The sequence below is a fragment of the Epargyreus clarus genome, unplaced genomic scaffold (assembly GCF_041222505.1).
Source record: "Epargyreus clarus isolate Ecla_fem2 unplaced genomic scaffold, WU_Ecla_fem_2.2 ptg000009l, whole genome shotgun sequence".
Classification (NCBI taxonomy): Eukaryota; Metazoa; Arthropoda; class Insecta; order Lepidoptera; family Hesperiidae; genus Epargyreus; species Epargyreus clarus.
The window spans coordinates 15,390,038-15,412,879 of NW_027332217.1; the positions used below are offsets into that span (position 1 = coordinate 15,390,038).

Genomic DNA, 22,842 nt, shown 5'->3' on the forward strand with positions numbered 1-22,842 from the left:
ATGAGAGGAACTCCTCCACCCATGTAAATATTACAGCCATAACTTCGCCGTTTATGAACCTATTTTAATGCCTTTAATTTCGTGTGTGTACAATTGCTATAAGTTTAAATATGACGAGGATCAGAGTGGGTTCTGGAGACAAAATATGTAACTCCTCAACCGATGGGAATAATTGAGTTGTGTTTGAAGATATTCGGTGTAGGTTCTCTCCTCTCCCCCTCTTTAAAAGAGATAAATAGTGCCTAACTCATTATGTCTGATAATATTCTATTTTAAAAATACTCCGCACATATATTTCATATCAAATAATATTCAAGTTTAAAAAAATGTTGAAAAATTAATAAAATTACTTATGTGTACAATAGTACATTACAATACGAGGACGAAAAATTTTTTTCTGACAAGTGTGAGTTTGCAGGCCGAGCCGCAGGCGAGGACTGCAATCACACGAGTCAGAAAAACATTTTTCGTCCGCGTGTTGTATAAAATTTTATATTACGGGGTCGGAAATGGGGGTTTTGCGCACGCGAAGCGTGCGTAAAACGTCAATTTACGCACGCCGTGATATAAAAATCATTATTTATGATCATATCAAGTGATAAATTATTTTCCCGAATTGCAATAATTTCCCGTTTTAAAGGAAATCCGTGACAATATTTCAAATACTAATAGCATGCCTAAATGGCAAGGCTGAACCGATTTTGAAAAAAAATCTTAGACGACTGTAGGAGTAACTACTTTTAATCCTTAAATAGTATTAGTAGTAAGTAAATAGTAGTAAGGTAAGTAGTACCTAGTAGGAGTAAATGGTAGTAGATATATCCTTTATGTCGTAAAAATATAATTATTATTGAACATTTATTTTTTATAAAAAAAATATTGTTTTTAAGGTCATTACCTATAGTTTACAGCATAAACACAAGAAAACCTTGTCAACCCAAAAACAACTCAGTAATAATGTCTACCTTTATTAACTGGCGCCTGTCAAAACTTTTTCCTACGCCTTGCATATGTTTATGCTAATTTCTCCAGCTGTTCGCGTAAGTGATTATTATTCATGTCTTGTCTAACAAGTTAATATTTAAATCCATTCACACGTACCACAGCTCCACTTCAGTGACCAACTTCTCATGCCGAATGACGCTAATGGCTGCTTTGGTTTGATTCTTGTCTGCGATATGGCCAGCCTCTCATCTACACAGTTTATTTAAACACAAAAATGCGATCTGAATGAAGAAAACATTTTCGTTTATATTCGCGCCCACACCCACGCAGCTATCATTGTGGAGCAGTAGTGGTACGTGTGAATAGACACTTGTTCAGACCAGACTGTATTTGACAGTGATCTTGAAGCTATCTTGCGAAACGTCATTGAAAGGTCGAGGAAGGTCGAAAGTTGACAGACGGGCGAAACTGACTCAAAATAAAAGTAAAACTAGTAAGTTACGAAAATTAACTTTGTAACAACATCTGACAGGTGGATTAGTCATACTAAGTGTGGTAATAATTATAAATAAGTTTTGTAATTAATTTGCTGTTAAAACTCTACTCTAAAGGTAGTAGAACTCTTCGGGGTTGGAACCGCACCACAAAAACACCTATTTTGACATAATGACTGTGGAGCAATCAATGACATTTTACACTATATGCATCTAGGGTAGCACTGCTGTAATCGGTTTTGTGGGGTGTAATATTCTGCCTTATAACAGCAGTGTTAAGCGCTGTTGTGTTCTGGTTTGAAGGGTGTGGTAAGGGAGACATTTATACATTCAAGACTTTTCCGAAGCGTTCCAGCTTAGTGTCCTCAGGGTAGCGGCGCATCTGGGGCCGACCTCCGGTATGAATATCTAATGCTGTCTGGTATTGATTACAGATGTCCATGGGCGGCAGTAGCCACTTACCATCAGGTGGACTGCATCCTCGTCTGCTATTCTATATTATAAAAAAAATCGTAAAAATGTAATTCAGTGCATGTCTTTAAATGCAAATTATCAACAGACTTTGTTGGTGACTAATAAAATAAGATATTGAATTATGTATGAGCTATCGGTACTACATAATCGCATTTACTTACAACATACAGTTATATAACTGTAAGAATCCTCAACAGACACTTTTTGAACAGAACCAAATTGTTATAAAATGTGTAGATATACTTATTTTCGAATCAATCGTGAAGATCTGATTGTATATGGATTCCCATCAACTTTCACTTTTCAAAAGCTCATTGAACATTATTCGGTAGATCTCGATGTCATGATTACGCTTACCGACGTTCAAATCGATAACGATTCGGTAATTCGATGATATTAATCACGCTGATACAATCGAATATCATTAATCTCTATCAGATAAGATGATTTGACGTCAAAATATACTTTAAGATATCATTAACCGCATTCTGTACTTTGAAACTTATATACATTGAGGAATTTTGTTTTTTAAAGGTTGTCTTCAATGACCAACGGTTCAAAGAGGTTAGTAGCACTTCAATATATAAATATTGTAAAGTTAAATCAATAAAAATAGACTCATATACGGGGAATTTTTTTAGTCTTGAAGGGTAGTAAACATGTGGCCGACCATATAGAACTCGAATACTATCTGATCTGGGGGGGATCACAGATCTCTCCATGGAAGGCAAAAGCCACTTGCAATCAGATGGAATCATGTTTGTGTGCAATTCCTTCAATTATGCACACAATGCTACACATACACAAGAGACAATAAACCAATACATGCGTATATTATATTTTAGTCTATATAAAACCTACATTTAATGCTAGTGTGGGCTGCCCTTTGTATATAAGCACCCGCACTAGTTATCATGACATATTTCCACTTCATCCTGTGATTCATTATTTCTTCTTCAAAATAAAGATGCATCACCAACAAAATCTTTTAACCACAAAAACTATGCCGTTGTTATTACCTATATCCCAATGAGTAGGTTTCGTTTTCTGAGAAATGTGTCAGGTAGATTCTATTTATTTTAGAAGTAAACTAAACAGAAATAGTGCAATTTTCCTTACTTTACTTATGTATAATTTATAATTATCAATTCAATGGATATGTTTTTGAAAATTACTTTATATTTAAGCGGGGTAACTTCCGGTAAATATTTAAGACAATTATAACATTAATCTGCTGCACTAAAATTTATACAAGTAAAACTTTCAAACCCTATTTTTTTCTGCTCTTCGTGATTGCATGAATTTCCAAAAAAATTCGACTAAATCCTTTCTAAGCTAATAATAATAAAACGGCTAATATTTTCCCACAGACAAAACATTTTATTAAATCACCTTTTATGTTTGTTTTGCACGAATAATCATATAAAACGTACTTAGAAAATTGCAGTTAATTTGAAATTATAAACAGACAGTTTTATTTCTTTTGTCTACACAAAGAATGTGTATTCAGCTTCAATCAATCTCTCTTTTATAAAATGGCTACCATCCGTTAAATTTTAATTGCTGTATTATTTTGATAGGCAATATTAATATTTGTAATTAATTGCAATCATCAAACTGTCAAACACTCGTTTGTTTGACACGGAATCAAACGCCAGACAGAAGGTCACTGTGAAGCCAGTTTGTATATTTTAATTAAAATTCTTTTGTTTGAGAACAATTTATAACTAGTCCTTGATCAACAATATTAAACATTATTCTAAATGTTTGAATAAAATGCCTAAAGTTTCCCGAAGCTATAATATTTTCGACGCATTTATTGTTTTATTGTTAACAAACACTATTAATTAAAATGTAGCCAGTTCGTTAAACGAAATATCAAAATAAAATATTTATAAAGCAGCAATAATAACCATGTTTAATTTTTATGATTCAATCATTTACTATAAAATTTAATTACAACGTACAAATATCGATCAACAAATAAATATTAAAATACAAACATGTCCCATTCTACTTCATAATTAAACCAATGTTAATTGGCTAATCCAATCTTGGTAGAACTATCACGCAAATCCTCCGTATCAACTCTACAAGGCTATGTTTATGCGCCATATATTTCTCAGTAGTTTCGGCGTAAAAAATTAAAACTATGAACGTGTTTTTTTCCGATTTGTTTCCTTCAAAAAATATATACTCTACAGACTTGGACAACTAGTTTCTTAGTCTTTACAAGAGTTAGTTCGAAAGTACAGATAGAGGTTCCATCATCATCATCATCATCATCATTGTAAAACAAGTAATTAATTTATAAAATCAAAAACCCGACTGCACCAAAACGGCTGAAGTAGAATTTCCAAAAGCAGTGAAATAGGCATTTAATTATTTTTATCCAGAAAGCCAAATACAAAGTTTTAAAGTAGGTGTCTGCTTCAAAAACAAAAGATGTTCAAACAATATTAAGCTATTTTATCCTCGTAGTGCTCATTTACGCTATATAAAGAACTTATGTGTAAAATTCCAGCACGCTTAAGTTCTGCGGTTTCCCTTTGCGTTGATCTCTGGCACAGCAACTCACTCATTTAGTCAGACAGTCATCTCGATGTGTATATACGAGTGTATATGTACTAGCTGACCCGGCAAACGTTGTGTTGCCATATATATAAAAAATGTTAAGGACGAACAACCCTTATCACTTGACGATTATTCAAATGAACTTTTAACCCTTATTTTACCCTCTACGGGGTTGATTTTTCGGATGAGGATAAATAAGTGCGTCCTTGTGCCTATCCAGAAAGCCAAATACAAAATTTTATAGTAGTTGCTTCAAAATTAAAGGATTTCAAAAAAACAGTTTTCCCCTATTTTACCCTCTTAAGGGTAGAATTTCCAAAAGACCTTTCTTAATACTTATTCACGCTATATAGAGAACCTATGTGCAAAATTTCTGAACTTTAAGGTCCTTGGTTTAGGCTTTACGTTGATTTCTGAAAAATGAAAATGTAATTTAGTTAGTCAGTCAGTCAGTCACCTTGCTGTTTTATATATATACAAATATGTTTTTATAATCTCCGTTTAATTTCCTTTCATTTGATACCCTACTCAATAGGTTCGGTTAACTTTTTTTTTAAATGTGTTTCTATTTCGCGCCAAAAATCCGCCATTTTGACTTTTTTTACTAACACCTATCTAAGGACACTCGGGTTATAGAGACAAATATAATGACACCTTAACTGTTGAAATTCATCCAGCCGTTTGTTAGATCGGATCAAATAAAGAAAGACAAACATACAAGATACGCGCGAAAAACATAACCCTTCCTTGGCAGTCGGGTAAAAAGAATGCTGTATCATTAGTAAGCCTCTATCTAGCTAGTGGTAGAAAAAGACATGGACGAGTGTTCGACCTATGTGGATTATTTTTAAATGGTCCATAAAAAATCGGGATCGACTGTCTGAGCCATTACCAATTATCCATCCAACTCGCAATTGCGACTACAATTGCTTAATTTTGTAGATCGGTGACGACTGATGACCTACTCTACGCAAGCCATTGGGATACGCTTCTAAACGTTCATTATACTTAATACAGAAGTAGCAAACGTAGCACAGATAATTAATCATTACTTCAACTCACAGATAAATAATCATCAATTTGAACATCAACCTAACCTAACAGACATAAAAATTTAAAATGGCTATCAACTTTGCGTCCATCAGTGTTTTTCCAAAGCAATTACAGCCACTTGGACATTGAAATTACCCGTTGGCTCACAAATTGTGAGATTGTGACAGAGTTGCGTTATGATACATAATGTCAAAATTGTTCATCCGTCCGTCTCTTCAATGAGTGGTTTGTGTAGATTTAAATATTGTGACACCGAGTGTCGCTGAGATAAACATTGATGGATGATGGCGTTGATGTGTTGCGAAGAAAGGATACTTAGTAGTTTGGCTACCGACTCCGACCACCGCAACAGATTTTCTGCCTAATAACAGCAGTACTTAATGGTGCTGTGTTCCGATTGGAATGGTGTGCTAAGGAAAACATACTTTTCCGAGGTGTTCCAACTTAGTCCTCAGTGGTAGCAATACATCTTTGGCTAACCCCAGATAGGGATTGTTATCTAGGCTTTGGCTACTCCCAAATAGGGATTCTTATCCAGGATTGCTTACAGACCTACATGGTCGGCAGTAGCCACTGACTATCTGTATTGCATGCTCGTCTGCTACTCCTTTAATAAAACGGTATTCGAACTTTGCTGTTAATATTTTGCAACTAAAGATAGGTTCTATTCATAAGTATGATTTATCTTGTTTTAATATTGGTTTCCCATCAATCCTGTCAAAATATATCATTACAGACGCTATAATTTTCCCAAAATTGGCAATTCTGGCGATCAATTCACCTTGAGTAACAACTTTGACACTATCGGAAACTACAAAGTTGCCTTAACTATATTGTCTTCAGGCGAATAGTTATTCTATAACTATGTTCTTATGTTTTAGAGTCAAACTTCTTAGGTTTGATAGTGCAAGTGATAAATTAGCGCATTCAAAGAACTTTAAGCTTATCCGTGATGACTGGGTTGTACCGACCAGTTTTGTATATTACTCAAATGGCGCAAAATGCACTTGACATACAAGTGCACTTTGCGAAACTAACGATGTAAAAGATTTAAGACGACATAGTCCTCATTCAAATATGAACAAATTTACCTGTAATAGTTGGTTAATACTTTAAAAATACTAATTCGTCATTGCAGAGCCTAAGATAGACGCGACAACGGACGAAAGGTTCCCTTTTTGACGTAGGTACCCATAAAAGTATTTTTATTGTCCCACCGCTAAGGGAGTATACAGAGATTGAAAGTTAGTTTGAAAATCCAACAATTGTCAGTAGCAATTTTTTTTAAACTACTACTGGATTGGACTCAGAGAACGACTTGTACATATACCTACAATATAGTCTTAACTTATGGTTAGCTGTAGCTGGTCCTATCATGCCTATCCTATCATTAGAGTGTCTGTAACAATGTTTCGCGTAGACAAAACTTGAAAGTCTGAGCTGCAATTCCCCGGTACACACGTTGAATGGCTCTTTGATTGTGTTACATAACACACTGACCGTGGTTGTGTAATATTAGGTTCCATGCATACTGTCGAACGGTACGGTACATTTATATCAGCAGACATTCAACGTGTCAGGCAAGGGTCTTGGCAGACAAAATAGTAGTACCCGACTGAAGAAGGTAATGTTTTTCAAGCGTAGGTATAATTGTATATGTCTCATTCTTGGATGTGCTCTACAATACAAACAGCTCGATGGATTTTAACATATGAGGTGTCGTTGGATTCGTCTAAATTACGGGAATGACGTAGATTACATAATTTCACTTTTCAGTCATTTATTTCAAACAAAGAGGTTTTTTTATAATAATTACTAATTTTATACAAAATTATTGACAGGCCGTGTCAGTGTGGCAGTGTTACGATAGACATAATTACATTAACACACATTTTATACGAAAATATTGTTCAGTCTGTCACACATAGCGTCAGGCGCACCACCGCGACACCTATTACTGCCTAATAGCAGTGTTAGCCGCTGCTGCGTTCCGTTTTGACTGCATGCTCGTCTGATACTTCAATCCAATCCAAAAAAAACACAGCGTCAGACACGATTAATAATATATAATACGGGGCTTTATGATTTTACTTCTATAAATAACACTGATTAGAATGAATTATACGTACTTTAAGTATTTAATTATAAAATCATTACTTGACCAACTGAGTTGAAATATTTGCATTAGAAATAACTTATCGTGAATATGCAGTAGAAAATAAATCTTATAAATTTATCTTATACTTAATTGTCGTTTCCCAAACCTTTACATACCTATTACACAACACATTAATATTTGTCTGTCTATCAGTATGCTATATGGCAAAGCTCTTAGACTAATGAACAGATTTAGATCTCAGACCTAAAAAATATCTAGATTGTACGTAGAAATTTAAAAATAATGAAAAGTAGTGTGCCAGAATGGACGTCAAAAAAATTCCAAAATAAGGATATGAAATGAAATATATTTATTTTGTATAGGCCAACGGCGGCACTTACAAATTGTCAGTTACAATATTTTCTTAAACTACTACCGGATCGGAACGCGACCTCTACTGAGAAGATCCGGTAAGAAACTCAGTGGGTTTGTCTTTTTTAATTTTAAAAATAATTATTCTCTTTATATTTTTTTTTTAAATGTCATTATTTTTACATATAATTAATAAAGCATTAGCTCCAGTATCATGCTTTACATTTATCTAAAAAAAAAGAAATTTGTTCAGCAAGATACGCTACACTTTGACATTTTCTTAATTAACTAATAATTATGTTATTGATCAGTCCCAAGCTGTTTTATCATTAATATAATCAGAAATTTTATAATGAGCTTTACGACTAAGTTTTCTTTTGATAATAACTTTAAATTTATTAATTGACAAATTTCTGATTTTGATGGGCAGTTTATTATAAAAACGTATACATTGACCCACAAAAGAATTACTTATTTTGTGGAGACGAGTAACATGTGTATGGACATATGGACATTAGTCTAAAAAGCAAGAAAAAAAAAGGAATTTATTGATACGAAGTTTGAAGAGATAGGTTTTTAGTTAAATCTGTTAACCCAACGTAAAGGTCAAATTGATTTTTTTATTAAATTTTTGATTACTTTTAATCCAAAATATAACAAATGCAGTGTGAACAGACCTTTATCACTACAATCGAACACCGATTTCTATGACTGAGGTTTAAGGTCAGTGACCCTGTCACATGTTTGTGGACCTTCAATCATAATATTTATTTACAACCTAGGAACTCTATGTAAGAGGGCATTAGATGTAATAAAATGATTTTTTATCTTCATAAAAGAGTTCTATTGATAGATGTCCGTAATTATTGAAATGTATTCCATTTTTGCCTAGCAATAACCGAAATTTAAAAATGACTAGCAGGCAAAAACTCTCAAGTGTCGATCGCAAAAGTTTGGATGGATTGTTTATTAATAACCGGCTTTAAAGTGGTCCCTTTATACATGGCCTTCTGTAATTGGCTCCATTGAAAAGGAGGTAGACGTCAAATACAGTAGGTAAGTTCTCTGAGGAATAAATTAGTGGTCTAATTATAAATGAGTCCTTATCCTACCACACCTTACAAATCAGAACAGAGAATCAGCAACTTTGTAGCAGAACTATAATTCAGAAATAAGTGATTAGATGGTACCGCCCGAAACCAGCTGTGACGGTTCCATTTTATTTTTGTATAACATTTTTTTACACATCGTACCTTAATTCGCAAATTAGCCAACTCCACTTTTTGTCAAAATGTTATTTTTTAGTTATTTTGATTTCGTTCAACGCCATTTACTATCAAAATAAATAAAAAATACATTTTGACCAAGTGTGGAGTTTATTACTATTATTATATGTTTACATTTCACATGACGTACAAAATTTGCTCGCATCATTTCAATTAATCTACGAGTGTATCTTCTATTTAATTTATAGTAACCTTATAAATAACCTTACTTAAAGCACTAACTTTAAATATCAAATGGTCCGTTACCATTTCTTTTGACGTCCAAAATTAGAGACCTTGTGTTGAGCAATTGAAAAGGTTACCGTATACTGTGTACATTGACAAAATGAAAGCTTAAGTGTCTAATAACCATTACAAAATTATAATAATAAACTAAATGACCTAATTTACAAGTGCAAGTGTCTAAGAGTCAGTTGTCGAGTTAAATGATTGGGAAGGCCATTGAAGTTAATAAAGTCATTCAATTTAACTAAATCAGATTGAAGTTTGTTGTGTGTTCAATCTATGTTGAAATAAATTAAATAAATTTGATAGCTAAATTATGTTTTTATGTAAGCAATTGATCTTGGTAACAATGACGATTCGAATGACAAATTTTTAATTTCATTCGTACCTGAAAAGATTGAACTCAGTTTGATCCCTAGCAAAGAAACGTCCTTTAGTTACCTAGCTTCGATTTGAGTGTAGTTGTTTGTGTATTTGTCTTTGTACGTGCACATGGCACCCATGATACACGGAATTCTAATGTGGAGTGGGTTTTGAGTACATTACTGTTGTATTGTAAAGCCATCTATTTCTCTACTGGGCACGGGGCTCCTCTCAGAGTTCGAGGAGTTTAAGCCATACTTTACCGCTCTGGCCAAATGGGATTTAATAGATTTTGAGATTTTCTTAAAGCCTCTCTGGTGTGTGCGATACTGTTGAAGCAAGTGATAATTAATTTTAATTAGCACATCGACACGATCGAAAAATCAAAAGTCATCTGAAATTCGAATCTCGTATCCCCAGATTACGAGTGATGACCCGCGTGGCGGAGCGGTTACCATACCGGTCTGACGCGCAGAGGGTCCCGGGTTCGATCCCCGGCCAGACAGACATCTAAATGATGAATTTAGGTTTCTGTTTCTGGGTCTAGGTGTTTGTGTATTTGTCTTTGTGTGTGTCCATGACACCCACGGTACAGGGAATACTAGTGTGGGGCTGTGAGTGTAGAAAGCGTTATTGAGAGCTACAACCAGACAACCATGTACTCGTACATTGCACTTTATTAAATTGTAATTATAATAATTTATCACATATCAATAACTCGTCGAAATTTAAAAGATCACCCGCCTAGCCGAACAATAACAATTTGTAACAAAGAATAGCAAAAAGTTCATCGCCATTGTTCCACGATCAGCTGTAATCGGATACGTCACTCGTTTTTACATCAACTTTGCAACATGGTAATTGTTGCGAGTTTAAAACTGTTTTATGTGGGAAATGGTACTTCCCGTAGTTTTTGTTTGGAAAGGAATGCTCGCTTTTGTTTTTACTCGAGAGAGTAATGTTTTACGAGGTTTGTATACGATAAGGGCTTGACGAATTTAATCAGATTAGTCTAAATTGTAAGAATGACATACACTATATGTTTTTGTTATTTTTATAATAATTCTCTGATCATGACACATTTAAAAAAATAGTAGGAACGAGTATGTTCGAGTACCATAACTTTTTTAAAGCTCGTAAGAGCATGAGTAAGGTAATTTTATACAGAATTATTTTGTTCTTCTTTCATACAAAGACAGTTAGCCTACATTATTCCAGTACTTTTCAAATAGGATTGATTTGATTTAAGGAATGTTCTGAGACACATATATCGAGGCGTTCCAATTTGTTTCACAAAAGTAAAAAGGCATCTGTAACCAATCTCAGGAAGTCTCCAATCCTACAAAAGGATGATTACTCTCATTCAAAGACCGCAGTGTCTACTTGCTTACCGCTTATACCAAAGCATGCAACATCAAGCAAGTAACTTTTACAAAAATCTCCAAACACACATAACGATCAAACACAAAAATTGTACAGAACGAAATACTTTATCTATACAAACAAATTATCTGACCAGAGAGTTTTTGCTAACACAATAATAAGCACAATCTTGATAATAACATCACGAGCTTCAATAAAAAATTAATAACAAAGCAATTGACAGTAACAGACCTATTGCGAAATAATTGCATTACAGCCTTCCCATCCCACGACATTTGAGGCGATTAAGTGAAATGCTAGATTGTATAACGAGAAAAGAATCGGTTATCGCGCCATCTTGGATCGATCGGATCGTGGAATATTCGATAACTCGTTACATCTGAGGATTTAATTTGAAAGTAAGGCTGTTATATACTATTTTGTACTTCGGCTCCTTTCTTAACCGATTGTTAATTATTGTACTAAATACGACTTCTCCTGTCACGAGGTCTTCGCCCAAACGCGTGTCTCAACCGCACGCGTGCATTCACTACTGTGGCACGATAGACAAAATATCTATGTAGTGACAGGATGCAAGTGAGATGCGTGCAGGTATAAAACCCGCACGACAGGAAAAAGGCCTTATAAATCACTTGTCTTTCTATTTTGTCCAAATCTACTAAATGAAAAAAATATATATAGTTAGGTAAGTCTATCATCGTCATCTTAGTTCGCAGGAGAAACGAAATGAAAATCCTAAACTCCGACGGATAACTACAGTTTAAAATATAATAATAGCGTAATTGTAACACATTCATATCTATGAAATATGAGTAAGATGAAATATGAGCCATATTAAGACAAATTCATTGAATTGCTATAGAAATCAAAACAGCTTTCAAACAAGAACTCAAACATAGCATAGCATGTATTCAACGGAAATTGGTGTAAGTTACACCTTTACAAGATACTAGTGGCCAAATCAAATTAAACAAGGCCGGATAATATTCAAAATTTTGACACACACTTCAAAACAAAGGCAACGGAACCAATATTGTCGGTCACAATATTTGTCAAGACCGGAAACCCTGTAAAGAAACTAGGTTAAGGTTTTACAAGGTAACATAAAAACACCTGTTAGTGAAGTTGTATTGGAATAAGACGAGATAGTTACTTTTAGGTTTTAACTTAATTGTTCTTAATGAAGTTGATTTTAATGCCTATAATATAATAGTTCTCGAATGTAATAAGCGTTATAGACAGATAACGTGTTTTTGTAATATAAGAGTAGCAGACGACCATGCAGTCCACCGGATGGTAAGTGGCTACTGCCGCCTATGGACATCTGTAATCAACTATTGGGTATGTGAAGGTAAATTTAAAACCTCTCAATTTAAGCATTGAGCCTTCTGAAATTTCTTTCATTCATTTCCACATTTTAGTGCGAGGATACACTTCGCAAGTTTTTATAACGTTGCTATGGCCGTTTTTACGATAGAGTAAAAAACAAAAAAATATTGAAAATAAGTCGTCTTGATTGTGTAGTTTTATTTTATTCCTCTTTTAAATTAATATAAAAAAGTCTCAAATTCTACCAATAAGTCTACCGTATGTGAAGTCGACCAACACGCACTTGGCCAGTGCGGTGGACTATGGCCTAATCCTTCTCGTTCTGAGAGGAGACCCGTGCGCAGCAGTGGAAAAATAACGGGTTGATGACGATTTTGCTCCTATTTTGTATATACTTAAATTACAATTTTTATTGAATAACTAATACGGTCTATTTGACCTTTAAATGTCCGTCTATGTGATAGACGGACAGGATAAGCTTACAAATTATAGGATTCATTACGACCCTAAAAATAGAAGTAGCGATGATGCCGCCGCAATCAAATCATAAAAATTCCTCCTTTTGATTTTAATATTGGTACAATTATTTTTTTAAAACTGCCAAAAATAACCAAGTAACAACACAATATGCAAATTAACTAAGTTATATTAATCGTGTGTACACAGCCTTACAGCATATATGATCACAATCGACTATCAATATTTCCAAACGTATCATTAAATTTTGCTCAATACTTCAATAATTTAACCACACAGTAACACATGGTATAAAACGTATTGTAAGTCAAAATGTTGCTTAATGATAGTATCGAAATATTTCAATTATAGTAAGAAGCTTCGAGGGTATGATTATTCAATACGATTTCTTTAAGTAATACCGTAATACCGAAAGTGGTTATTTTTGTGAACTTTTCCTGTCATACACGTTGAAGCCCTCACGCGTCACGCGTCCACACATATATTATGCACATATGCCTCTTTTTAACATTACCATCATAACGTTTAATACGCGCACGAGTCGAAGACACCGCAGCGAGCGAGAAAAACGCTATCAATATGACGACCCGCGTGGCGGAGCAGTCACCATACCGGTCTGACGCGCAAAGGGTCCCGGGTTCGATCCCCGGTCAGACAGATATGTAAATGATGAATTTAGATTTCTGTTTCTGGATCTGGGTGTTTGTATATATGTCTATGTGTGTGTCAATGGCACCCACGACACAGGGAATCCTAGTGTGGGGCTGCGAGTGTAGAAAGCGTTTGTTTGTTTGTTTATAATTTATTAACACGTAATTATAATTACATGGGTATAATGTTGACCTATATTTTATTTCGGTAATGAATATAGATGGAGACCTAATTATAATATAACTAACTTTATCGATTATAACAAAAGACGTTCTAAGAAATGTTGTTAAACAATTTTAACTTAATGTGCGATGTATTTTACGAGAATATCTACGGAACCTATTCTACGAGAAAGAATGTTTATAATTTACAGGAAGGATGTGCTAAAAAGCGTATGAATCAACAATGAAGATTGGAGCCGTCAAGCACTTTATAGAAGAATAGGAACTTTCTTTCTGTACACATTCTCGCTAAGAATTTTCCTGATAACAAAATTGTAGCAGTACCTACTGCTGGTACGTATACGAGTAATGAAACTATAGCGTATAGTTATATTCTCATGCTATTTTTTTTGACGTAATGAAGGGTCTGGTAAAGAACCTTGTATACACCGACAGAAAATTATTTTTAACCTTAAGTTCCTATAAAATTATATACTTTTTTTGTAATGAAAGTAATAAATAAATTAATACATCCTGTTCAAAATAACATTTGATTTATTTTGTCTAATTTATAATGATATCAAAAAATAAATAAAAATAATGACATAATTAAAATTTATTGATTTTTATATTTGTATAAAGTGATTAAACAGCTGATATTTGTTTAAATTTGAATATTCATATGCAGTCACTTCCTAAAATTATTCTGTCAAATTTATCAAAACGTATTTATTAGAATAAAATTAAAAAATATAACTCAATCATTAAGCAATAAATCTAAAATGTCCATATTTTAACAGATTTTATTAATCAAATGATCTAGTTTTAATCACATTAATGGATGTCAACCAATTTATGTATTTGGAGTAAAACTACGAAACCCGTTCTGTGAATAGAATAGGTTCCGAAATGATGATGAATAATTCAGTTTTAATTACATTTTGTAAGAAATGGAACCATATTGCATAACCTGTTTTTCGCAGCTTTTGTCGCTCACGAGAAAAAAATAATTCAGTTTTAATTACATTTTGTAAGAAATGGAAACATATTGATTATTGAATAACCTGTTATTCGCAGCTTTTGTCGCTTACGAGAAAAGCTAGTAAAAGGTGTGTGGAACGTATTAACATGTGTTCTCCACTACTTGGTAATTTTATCATATACTTTTTTCAATAAATTCAAATAAGAGTTTGTTTTTGATTAAATTGAAATAGCATATCCGCATGCAATGAATCTGATAATAAGTGTCCACTACTGCCTGTAATCTACCCAGAAAACACTTGATTCCTACCCTTGGCCGGCCACTGAGTGCATAGCTACCCCTCAGAACTACTTAGTCTTCAGGTTTAGGTCCTCAGGTTTGAACTTTCAAACCCTTCAAATAAGTATCTTTTTATTACCACACGCTGAAACAAGATAGCAGTGTTATTACTGCTATAAGGTAGAAAAATTAATTTATTAACCTATAATTCAATTAATTAATAATCATTAGGTAGTGAACATTGATTTACTCGATCTAAAAATATATTTATAGTAGTAGAGTTGAAAATAAAGTGACTTAATCGTACTTATCAACGTAAGCTATAATGTCTGTGTACATAAGGTCAGAGGTTTTTTATTAGCAATGAGAAAATGTTATTCAAACAGTTATAATATGGAGCAATGACATCAAGTTCAAGTTATTGAAGAAACAAGAAAATCAATGAACCGAATCATGTCTCTGTTTTTTTGTTTCATTACTGTTATAAAAGCGGCAATCGTGCGTGCAGTTCCACTGTTGTGAATCAGTTACTGCATATTGAGTACAATGACGGCTGCTAGGCTCGACAATTGAGGGGTCCGAGGTTCAAACCCTAGGTACGCCTCTGATTGATTCAAAGTTATCTGTGTATTATAAATTAATGATCACTACACACATGAGAGCTTTTTAAAATTAGCTCAATGGTGTGTGAAGTCAACTAAAGCGACCTTGGCAAGGGCGATTGACTATGACCTAAGCCCCATTCACAATCTATGATTTTTCAAAGTTCTACTAATCCGAAATTGGTCAGGGCGGTGGACTATAGCCTACGCCTTTTTCTATGAGAGGAGACCCGTGCCCGTGGGACAGTAATGAAGACGAAGGACGCCAACAAAAATCCAGCTGGCTGCGCTATACAGACTAATTGGGATGCTTTGTGTGTCAGCATAGTCCGTTTCCAAACTACTAAACTTGTGACTTCAGGTATAAATGAAATAATTGCTTCTCCGATATCATCTGGACCTATATGTGGCATGTTTATTACAGTTATTAATTTAATACGCAGTGATAGCCTAGTGGTTAAGAAACGAGGCCTCTCGATCGAGGGGTCCGAGGTTCAAATCCCAGGCACGCATTTTCTCTGATTTTCAAATTTATGTGCGTATTAGAAATTAATTATCACTTGCTTAAAACGGTGAAGGAAAACATCGTGAGGAAACCTGCATACCTGAGAGATTTATAAAAAAAAAAAAAAAATCTTAAAGGTATGTGAAGTCTACCAATACGCACTTGGCCAGCGCGGTGGACTATGGCCTAATCCTTCTCATTCTGAGAGGAGACCCGTGCCCAGCAGTGGGACAGTAATGGGTTGATGATGATTAATTTAATACCTACATATATACTTAAAATACGCTTTTGTTTCAAAAAATATTTCCTACATACATTTCCGTGTCCATTTTAAAACAATCTTTTATGTAAAAAGTGGCCTTTATAAAAAATATGAACTCAGATGAGTTGTTACATTGTTGAGATATTAAAAGCTTCTAAAAAAATTAAGAGTCATTATGTTATTGTTATGTGGGAAGTAATTATGATTAGACATAAAATATTAAACTTTAAATTTGCAACGATCACAAAATGCAACAATCCATGCAGTTCACGTCAGGGAGGTCTTTTCACCAAATTAAAGTAAAGAAATCATTGGAGAGTTTATCGCACATTCATAGCATAGGTACCCCGCACATCTCAGGTGGAAAGGCACCCTAGTTTTTTTTACATAATATGGGAGTAGCACACGAGCATGCAGTCCACCTGATGGTAAGTGGCTACTGCCGCCCATGGACATCTGTAAACAACCCCTGATAGGATTAGATATACCCTAGTGTCGAATGCCCTACATGGATATTACCGAGGTCGTTCACAAATTCGATGAAACCCCTGAGGTCAATATTTGAACGTAAATGGGCGTCTAAGATGTAATCTCCATTATCACGTCCTTCAAACAACAGAGCTTAACAATACTATTATGAGATACAAGTCCTCATTAACATCTTATATTTATTACATAAGAATCTTATGATCATAGTTAAATAACAACTAGTTCCATTAAAATTGTTTGTCAATAAATGGAATTGATGTTATAAATAAAACAACTGATAACTTCAGTCAAAGCAGAGTCAAAAAGGTCAAAATCCGTGGTCAAAACAAACTACTGAGTTTCCTTAAGTTAAGTTTTCTTACAACGTTATCTATATTGTTTTTCATACAAAAAATATTCGGTAAAAGACAACAACTTATTAATGAATAAAAATAATTGGTGTTTATAATATATTTGTGTTTAATTAAACCAGTTATATAAGCAGCGATAGCGTAGAGGTTGAATTGTGAGGAAGTAATTATCACTTATTATAATGTTATACCAAGGTAGAACCTTCTGTGGTTCGACTCTAGCGGCACCACCGCCACACCTATTTCTGCCTAATAACAATAGCGTTAAGTGCTGTGTTCTGGTTTGAAAGGTGTGGTAAGGGAGACATACTTTTCTGAGGCGTTCCAGCTTAGTCCTCAGAGGAAGGGGCTTATCTATGACCGATCTCAGGTAGGATCTAATCTCGACATGATCTAGCGTTAATTCCAGATGTACATGAGCAGCAGTTTCTTACCATTAGGTAGACTACATGTTAGTTTGGTACTTCATATAAAAACATTCCACTTTAGTCGATCGATATTATCTTTATCTAAGTGCATTTCGTCAGCTGATTATCTACCACTTGTAGGTACCTACGATGACGTAACCACGACCAACGGTTTCCCATTTTGTAATTTTAATTAGACTGGAGTGACATTCGATATTGCGTACAGCTCTACTGAATAATAACAATTTCTCTTTCGTAACGAGTTACTAAGTGGCCAGTGATAAAAAGATATAACAATTCCAGGGGTATGTTTTAAATACATTTATTCTAATAAACCAAGAAGAATCAAACGAGCACGCAGTCAACCTGAGGATAAGTGGCTACTGACGTCTATGGATATCTAACCATTCCCTTATAGGATGGAAGTCCTATCAAGGGTCGGCCACAGATGCGTTGCGATCCTTAAGTACTCAGTTGAAAAGCCTCGTGCAAGTCTCTCCCTTAATACCCTTCAAACAAGAACACGGTAGTCTTATTGGAGAGTTCAATACATATCCATATTAACGCTGACGTTATTAGACGGAATAGTACTAGAGATGGTGTCCTCGGAGTCGAACCATGGAGGTTTCTACCATTTTCACATTTACCGCATTTGTTGTTTTAATTTTAGGCTTGCTAAATAAATAAATTCACACTACGATTCCTTGAGTTGTGGGTACCATAATCATATACAAAGACTAGGACACAAATATTCAGATGGAGAATAAAAGTCTGTATTAGTTATTTAAATGTCTACCTAGCTGGGGATCGAACCTGAAACCCTCGGCAATTCGATATGATTACCGCTCCGCCACACGCTTTTAATTAAATATAGCTTTCATCGTTGATATAACAGTCATTCAAGACTATTACTTTGATTAACATAAACATAAACACGTGCAGTTAAAAGTGCAATTAAAATTTACAACATTAAATGTTAAATGTTGTTGAACTCAACTATGACATATTTTAGTGCAGTCCACTTAGCATTCAGTTTTTACTACGTTTGACCGTAAATGATGATAATAAGTTCAAAAGTTATCAATGTAAATGAAACCACGACGACAATAAATAAATAATGAAGTATGTATCCGCTGCTTACAACTTTATTGATTACTGTGGCTACTGTCGCCCATGGACATCTGTAATCAACCCCAGATAGGATTAGATATTCCTACCTGAGGTCGGCCACACATGCGCCGCTACCCCTGAGGACTAAGCTGGAACGCCTCGGAAAAGTATGTCTCCCTTACCACATCCTGCAAACCAGAACACAGCTGCGTTTAACACTACTGTTATGAGGCAGAAATAGGTGTGGCGGTGGTGCTGCCGGAGTCCAACCACAAAGGGTTCTAACACCTTCAAAATTGTTGTATTCCCTGCTTACAACTTTATTGATTTTTATATTGTAGAAGTAGCAAACGAGGATGCAGTTCATCTGACAGTAAATGCCTACTGCCTTTAATATACATTTGTAATCAACCCCAATAGGACTACAGTACTACCTCAGTACCCTTACCATGAGTTTTGACGTTTTTTGACAAATATGACTATTTCGGTATTTGTGTACGTATTTGCCCATACAATTTCCAATCAGCGCCCCTAGCGGATTGTATCAGAACTTGTATGGGCCAATATGTAAACAAATACCAAAACAGTCATATTTGTTAAAAAGTAAAAACTCATGGTAAGGGTACTGGCCAGCCTCAGATACGTTACTACCCCTGAGGACATAGTTAGTATGGGCCAATATGATTTCCTAATTCTGACACAATCCGCTAGGGGCGCTAATTGGAATTTGTATGGGCAAATACGTAAACAAATACCAAAACAGTCATATTTGTCGAAACGTAAAAACTCCTGGTAAGGGTACTGAACTGCATGCTTATTTACTGCTTCAGAGCAGTCTGAATTTAACCTAGCTCAGACTTCAATGTCAATATACTATAAAAATTTAATAAAAATAATTGCGAAGGTATTAAAAATAGACTTACCTGTCCTACAGCCAGGTAGAGGCACAATAGAATGGAACCCACCGACAAAAAGTTCAAAACGCCCATTTTATCACTTTTTCACACACTGGTTAACAAAATTGTCAAATTGTCATTATCTCAAAGCACTTCTTATTTGTAGAGTCCGGTAGAGTCCTAAAAGGAAAAGACGACTATAAAAATGAACTGAATTCAAAATTTGTGATAATTTGGAAATTGTGTGTTTTAAAGAAAATTCCTTCTATTTTGAGGACACAATTATATTTTAAAATTAAAGAATTATTTGAATTACAAGTTTCATTTTACAACATATTCTTTTATCAATGAAAGTCTAGTAAATTAAATATAATACAGTGAGTATTAAGGCCTACATCAATGTATTCTAGTTTTAATGTTATAAAATGTAGACCACCCATGGGCATTAGACATCTAAGACCAACTTTAAATAAGGTCATAAATGAAGTAGATCTTCATCTGACACATTTTAAATTAAAACACATCAGCTATGCACCCGGATATGTCTATGGTGTCAGTGAAGTTAAACTGCATGTGATGCTTTAAAAATAGAACAAATTTACTTTGGTACAAAAGTACAAAAACAAATATAGGTCATGATGACGTCACAACTTCCTATGAATGAATACACTAATCTTATCGCCCATTGTGGTGTATAAGTTGTAATTAATCGTAAGCATTGCATTGTGTTGCACTAACAGATTGGAGGTACCCGAAAAACCTTAGACAATGAATACAAAGACAAATTTCTCAGTAATTACTGTAATTAGCGAAACTTTGATTGATTGTATCACAGATAAGAAATATGATAAACAAGTCAATATACAAGAAATCCTCTTTTATTCATTCATCAGTTAATTATTTACTTTTTTAGTCGCTGACTCTTCTTATTAGGCTATTAACTTATGATAGCTTTGTATTTTTCCTTATTAAAGTATATTTTACATTTTGATAATTTTATTTAATAGTAAATTATATATTATTATGTGATTAGCATTTATTCTCGTAAACGTATATTGTATAAATTATGTATTAAAATTAGTTTCTTTTATAAAAACCTGTTAAGTATATATGTAAATAATAAATTTGAATAGAGATTTTTGTACTTATTTAAGATGTTTCGTAAGTCATAATTATCTCGATAACGTTATCAAATTTACAATAGTTCAAAGCACAAAACTTGTTTTCTTGAGCATATCAGTATTTATTATCATTTATGACCTTTCTATCCTAACAATTTGAACTAAAACAACCAAATCAGTCAAAGTTAACGCAAACAATAAACATTCACTTACGCTTCACCTTTCGGTGCTTTTAATTATCTAACCAGAATGTCACTTATGAAACGATGTATCGGTACAACACTACAAATGTCACAGTATTCGTTCGTTCAATACGTTTCGACGGGCGCGCGGTCCGCGCTAAACTACTCGTATCTGACATTATCATTCGTTCAGATTCTCCGGGAGCACCCCACTCAGGAACTCGTCCTTGGTCGTACAATATGTTAGGCTTAGTTCACATTGGCGTTACTAAAAAGCTTGTAAAGTTCGCTTATGTTTTTTGTATTATAGTGTTGTCGATTTAATTTATTGTTAAATATTTTGGTGAGGCACCTCATGTTTGTTGCGCTAGTGTAAATTTGGCAAAATATGAAGAATATTGAATTTTCTTCAAGTATTAAATGATAACAACCACCTCACCTAGAGACTATGGTGTCATTGGGTACACTGAATTTATGCGAAATTGGTAATCGATATTAAACATACATGCAGATATCTAATACATTTAAAACATAGTCGTTATTCAATTAATTATATCCATTTGTTATTTATTCTAATGCCTTATGACGTACAAAATATTAAAAGTTACAAAATATTAAAAGCTGACAATTCGAAGTGAATATTTATTAATTATGCGTTTAATGTCTATTACAAAAAATAATATTAAATTAATTTTGTTCAGTGAATATTCTTAAAGTCCCATATTATAGGAAGACTATGTTAATTTCAGACTATTTTACCGTTTACTTCAATGTGGAGAAGGCTTTATACGGTCACGGGTAGGTTAGTGGCGCATCCGTTGTATCAAATCCAAATGATACGATACTGTTAATTTTATTGCACAAAATAATGCTACCTTTGCCTGGCGGTATCATTAAGTCACATAATATATCATCATCATCAACCCATTTCTGTCCCACTGGGCACGGGTCTCCTCTCAGAATGAGATTAGGCCATAGTCAACCGCGCTGGCCAAGTGTGTATTGGTAGACTTCACATGCCTTTGACAACTTTTTTTTTAAGATTTCCTTCGTATGCTCACGATAACTGCAAGTTTCCTCACAATTCTTTCCTTCACCGTTTAAGCTACTGATAATTAATTTCTAATATGAAAATTACTTTTATAAATAGTGCTTGCCTGGTATTTGAACCTCGGACCCTTTGATCAAGAAGCGGAGTTTCTTAGCCACTAGGATATGTATGCTCACATATACGTATGCCTACTTATAGGTAGGTATACCTCATATATTTTGCTTATACCTAATCGCTCAAGTATAGTTTCAAAAATAAAACAAAAGTAGTTTATCATCATCGACCTACGAAGATTATTTTTTGCTGTCAGGTCAATGCTTTATCAAAGTTGCTATATTCCAATGAATGTTATTTTAATGGAAACTGTTTTTGCTAAAACACTATTCTATTACAATACCTAACTACAACCTTATTTAAGTTCTACTCCTGACCACCGAAATCTTCCCACATTAGTGGGAGTGTTTCAGTATCTTATTTTAAAATATTATGTCTATTTATTTTTTCGTAAATTTTAAATTTATAATACTTAACTTACTTTTCATTGCTTTAAATAGAGATTATATTAAAACAATGAATACACACTAATTAATAGATTACTAATTATTATCTATACTATTTAGATATATGTTTGAAGGTGGTAGAACCCTTTGTGGTTCGACTCCGGCGGCACCACCGCCACACCTATTTATGCCTAATAACAGCAGTGTTAGGCGCTGCTGTG

At 34.1% G+C, this 22,842-nt stretch overlaps 1 protein-coding gene across 3 annotated transcripts in view; it reads right to left on the reverse strand.

The window, feature by feature from the left end:
* Positions 1-21,233, reverse strand: part of js (jiangshi) — a 62,527-nt gene extending 41,294 nt beyond the window's left edge. The window contains exons 1-2 of one of the 3 annotated variants that reach the window (XM_073076855.1): positions 21,102-21,233; positions 19,795-19,947 (exon numbers count right to left, since the gene is read on the reverse strand). In XM_073076855.1, coding sequence (XP_072932956.1) covers positions 19,795-19,860 — 66 coding nt within the window. In that variant the 5' untranslated portion in view covers positions 19,861-19,947; positions 21,102-21,233. Of the gene's footprint in view, positions 1-19,794; positions 19,965-21,101 lie in introns of all 3 variants that reach the window. The other 2 variants (XM_073076857.1, XM_073076856.1) reach the window with 2 other exon arrangements.
* Between the last annotated feature and the right edge of the window lie 1,609 nt (positions 21,234-22,842).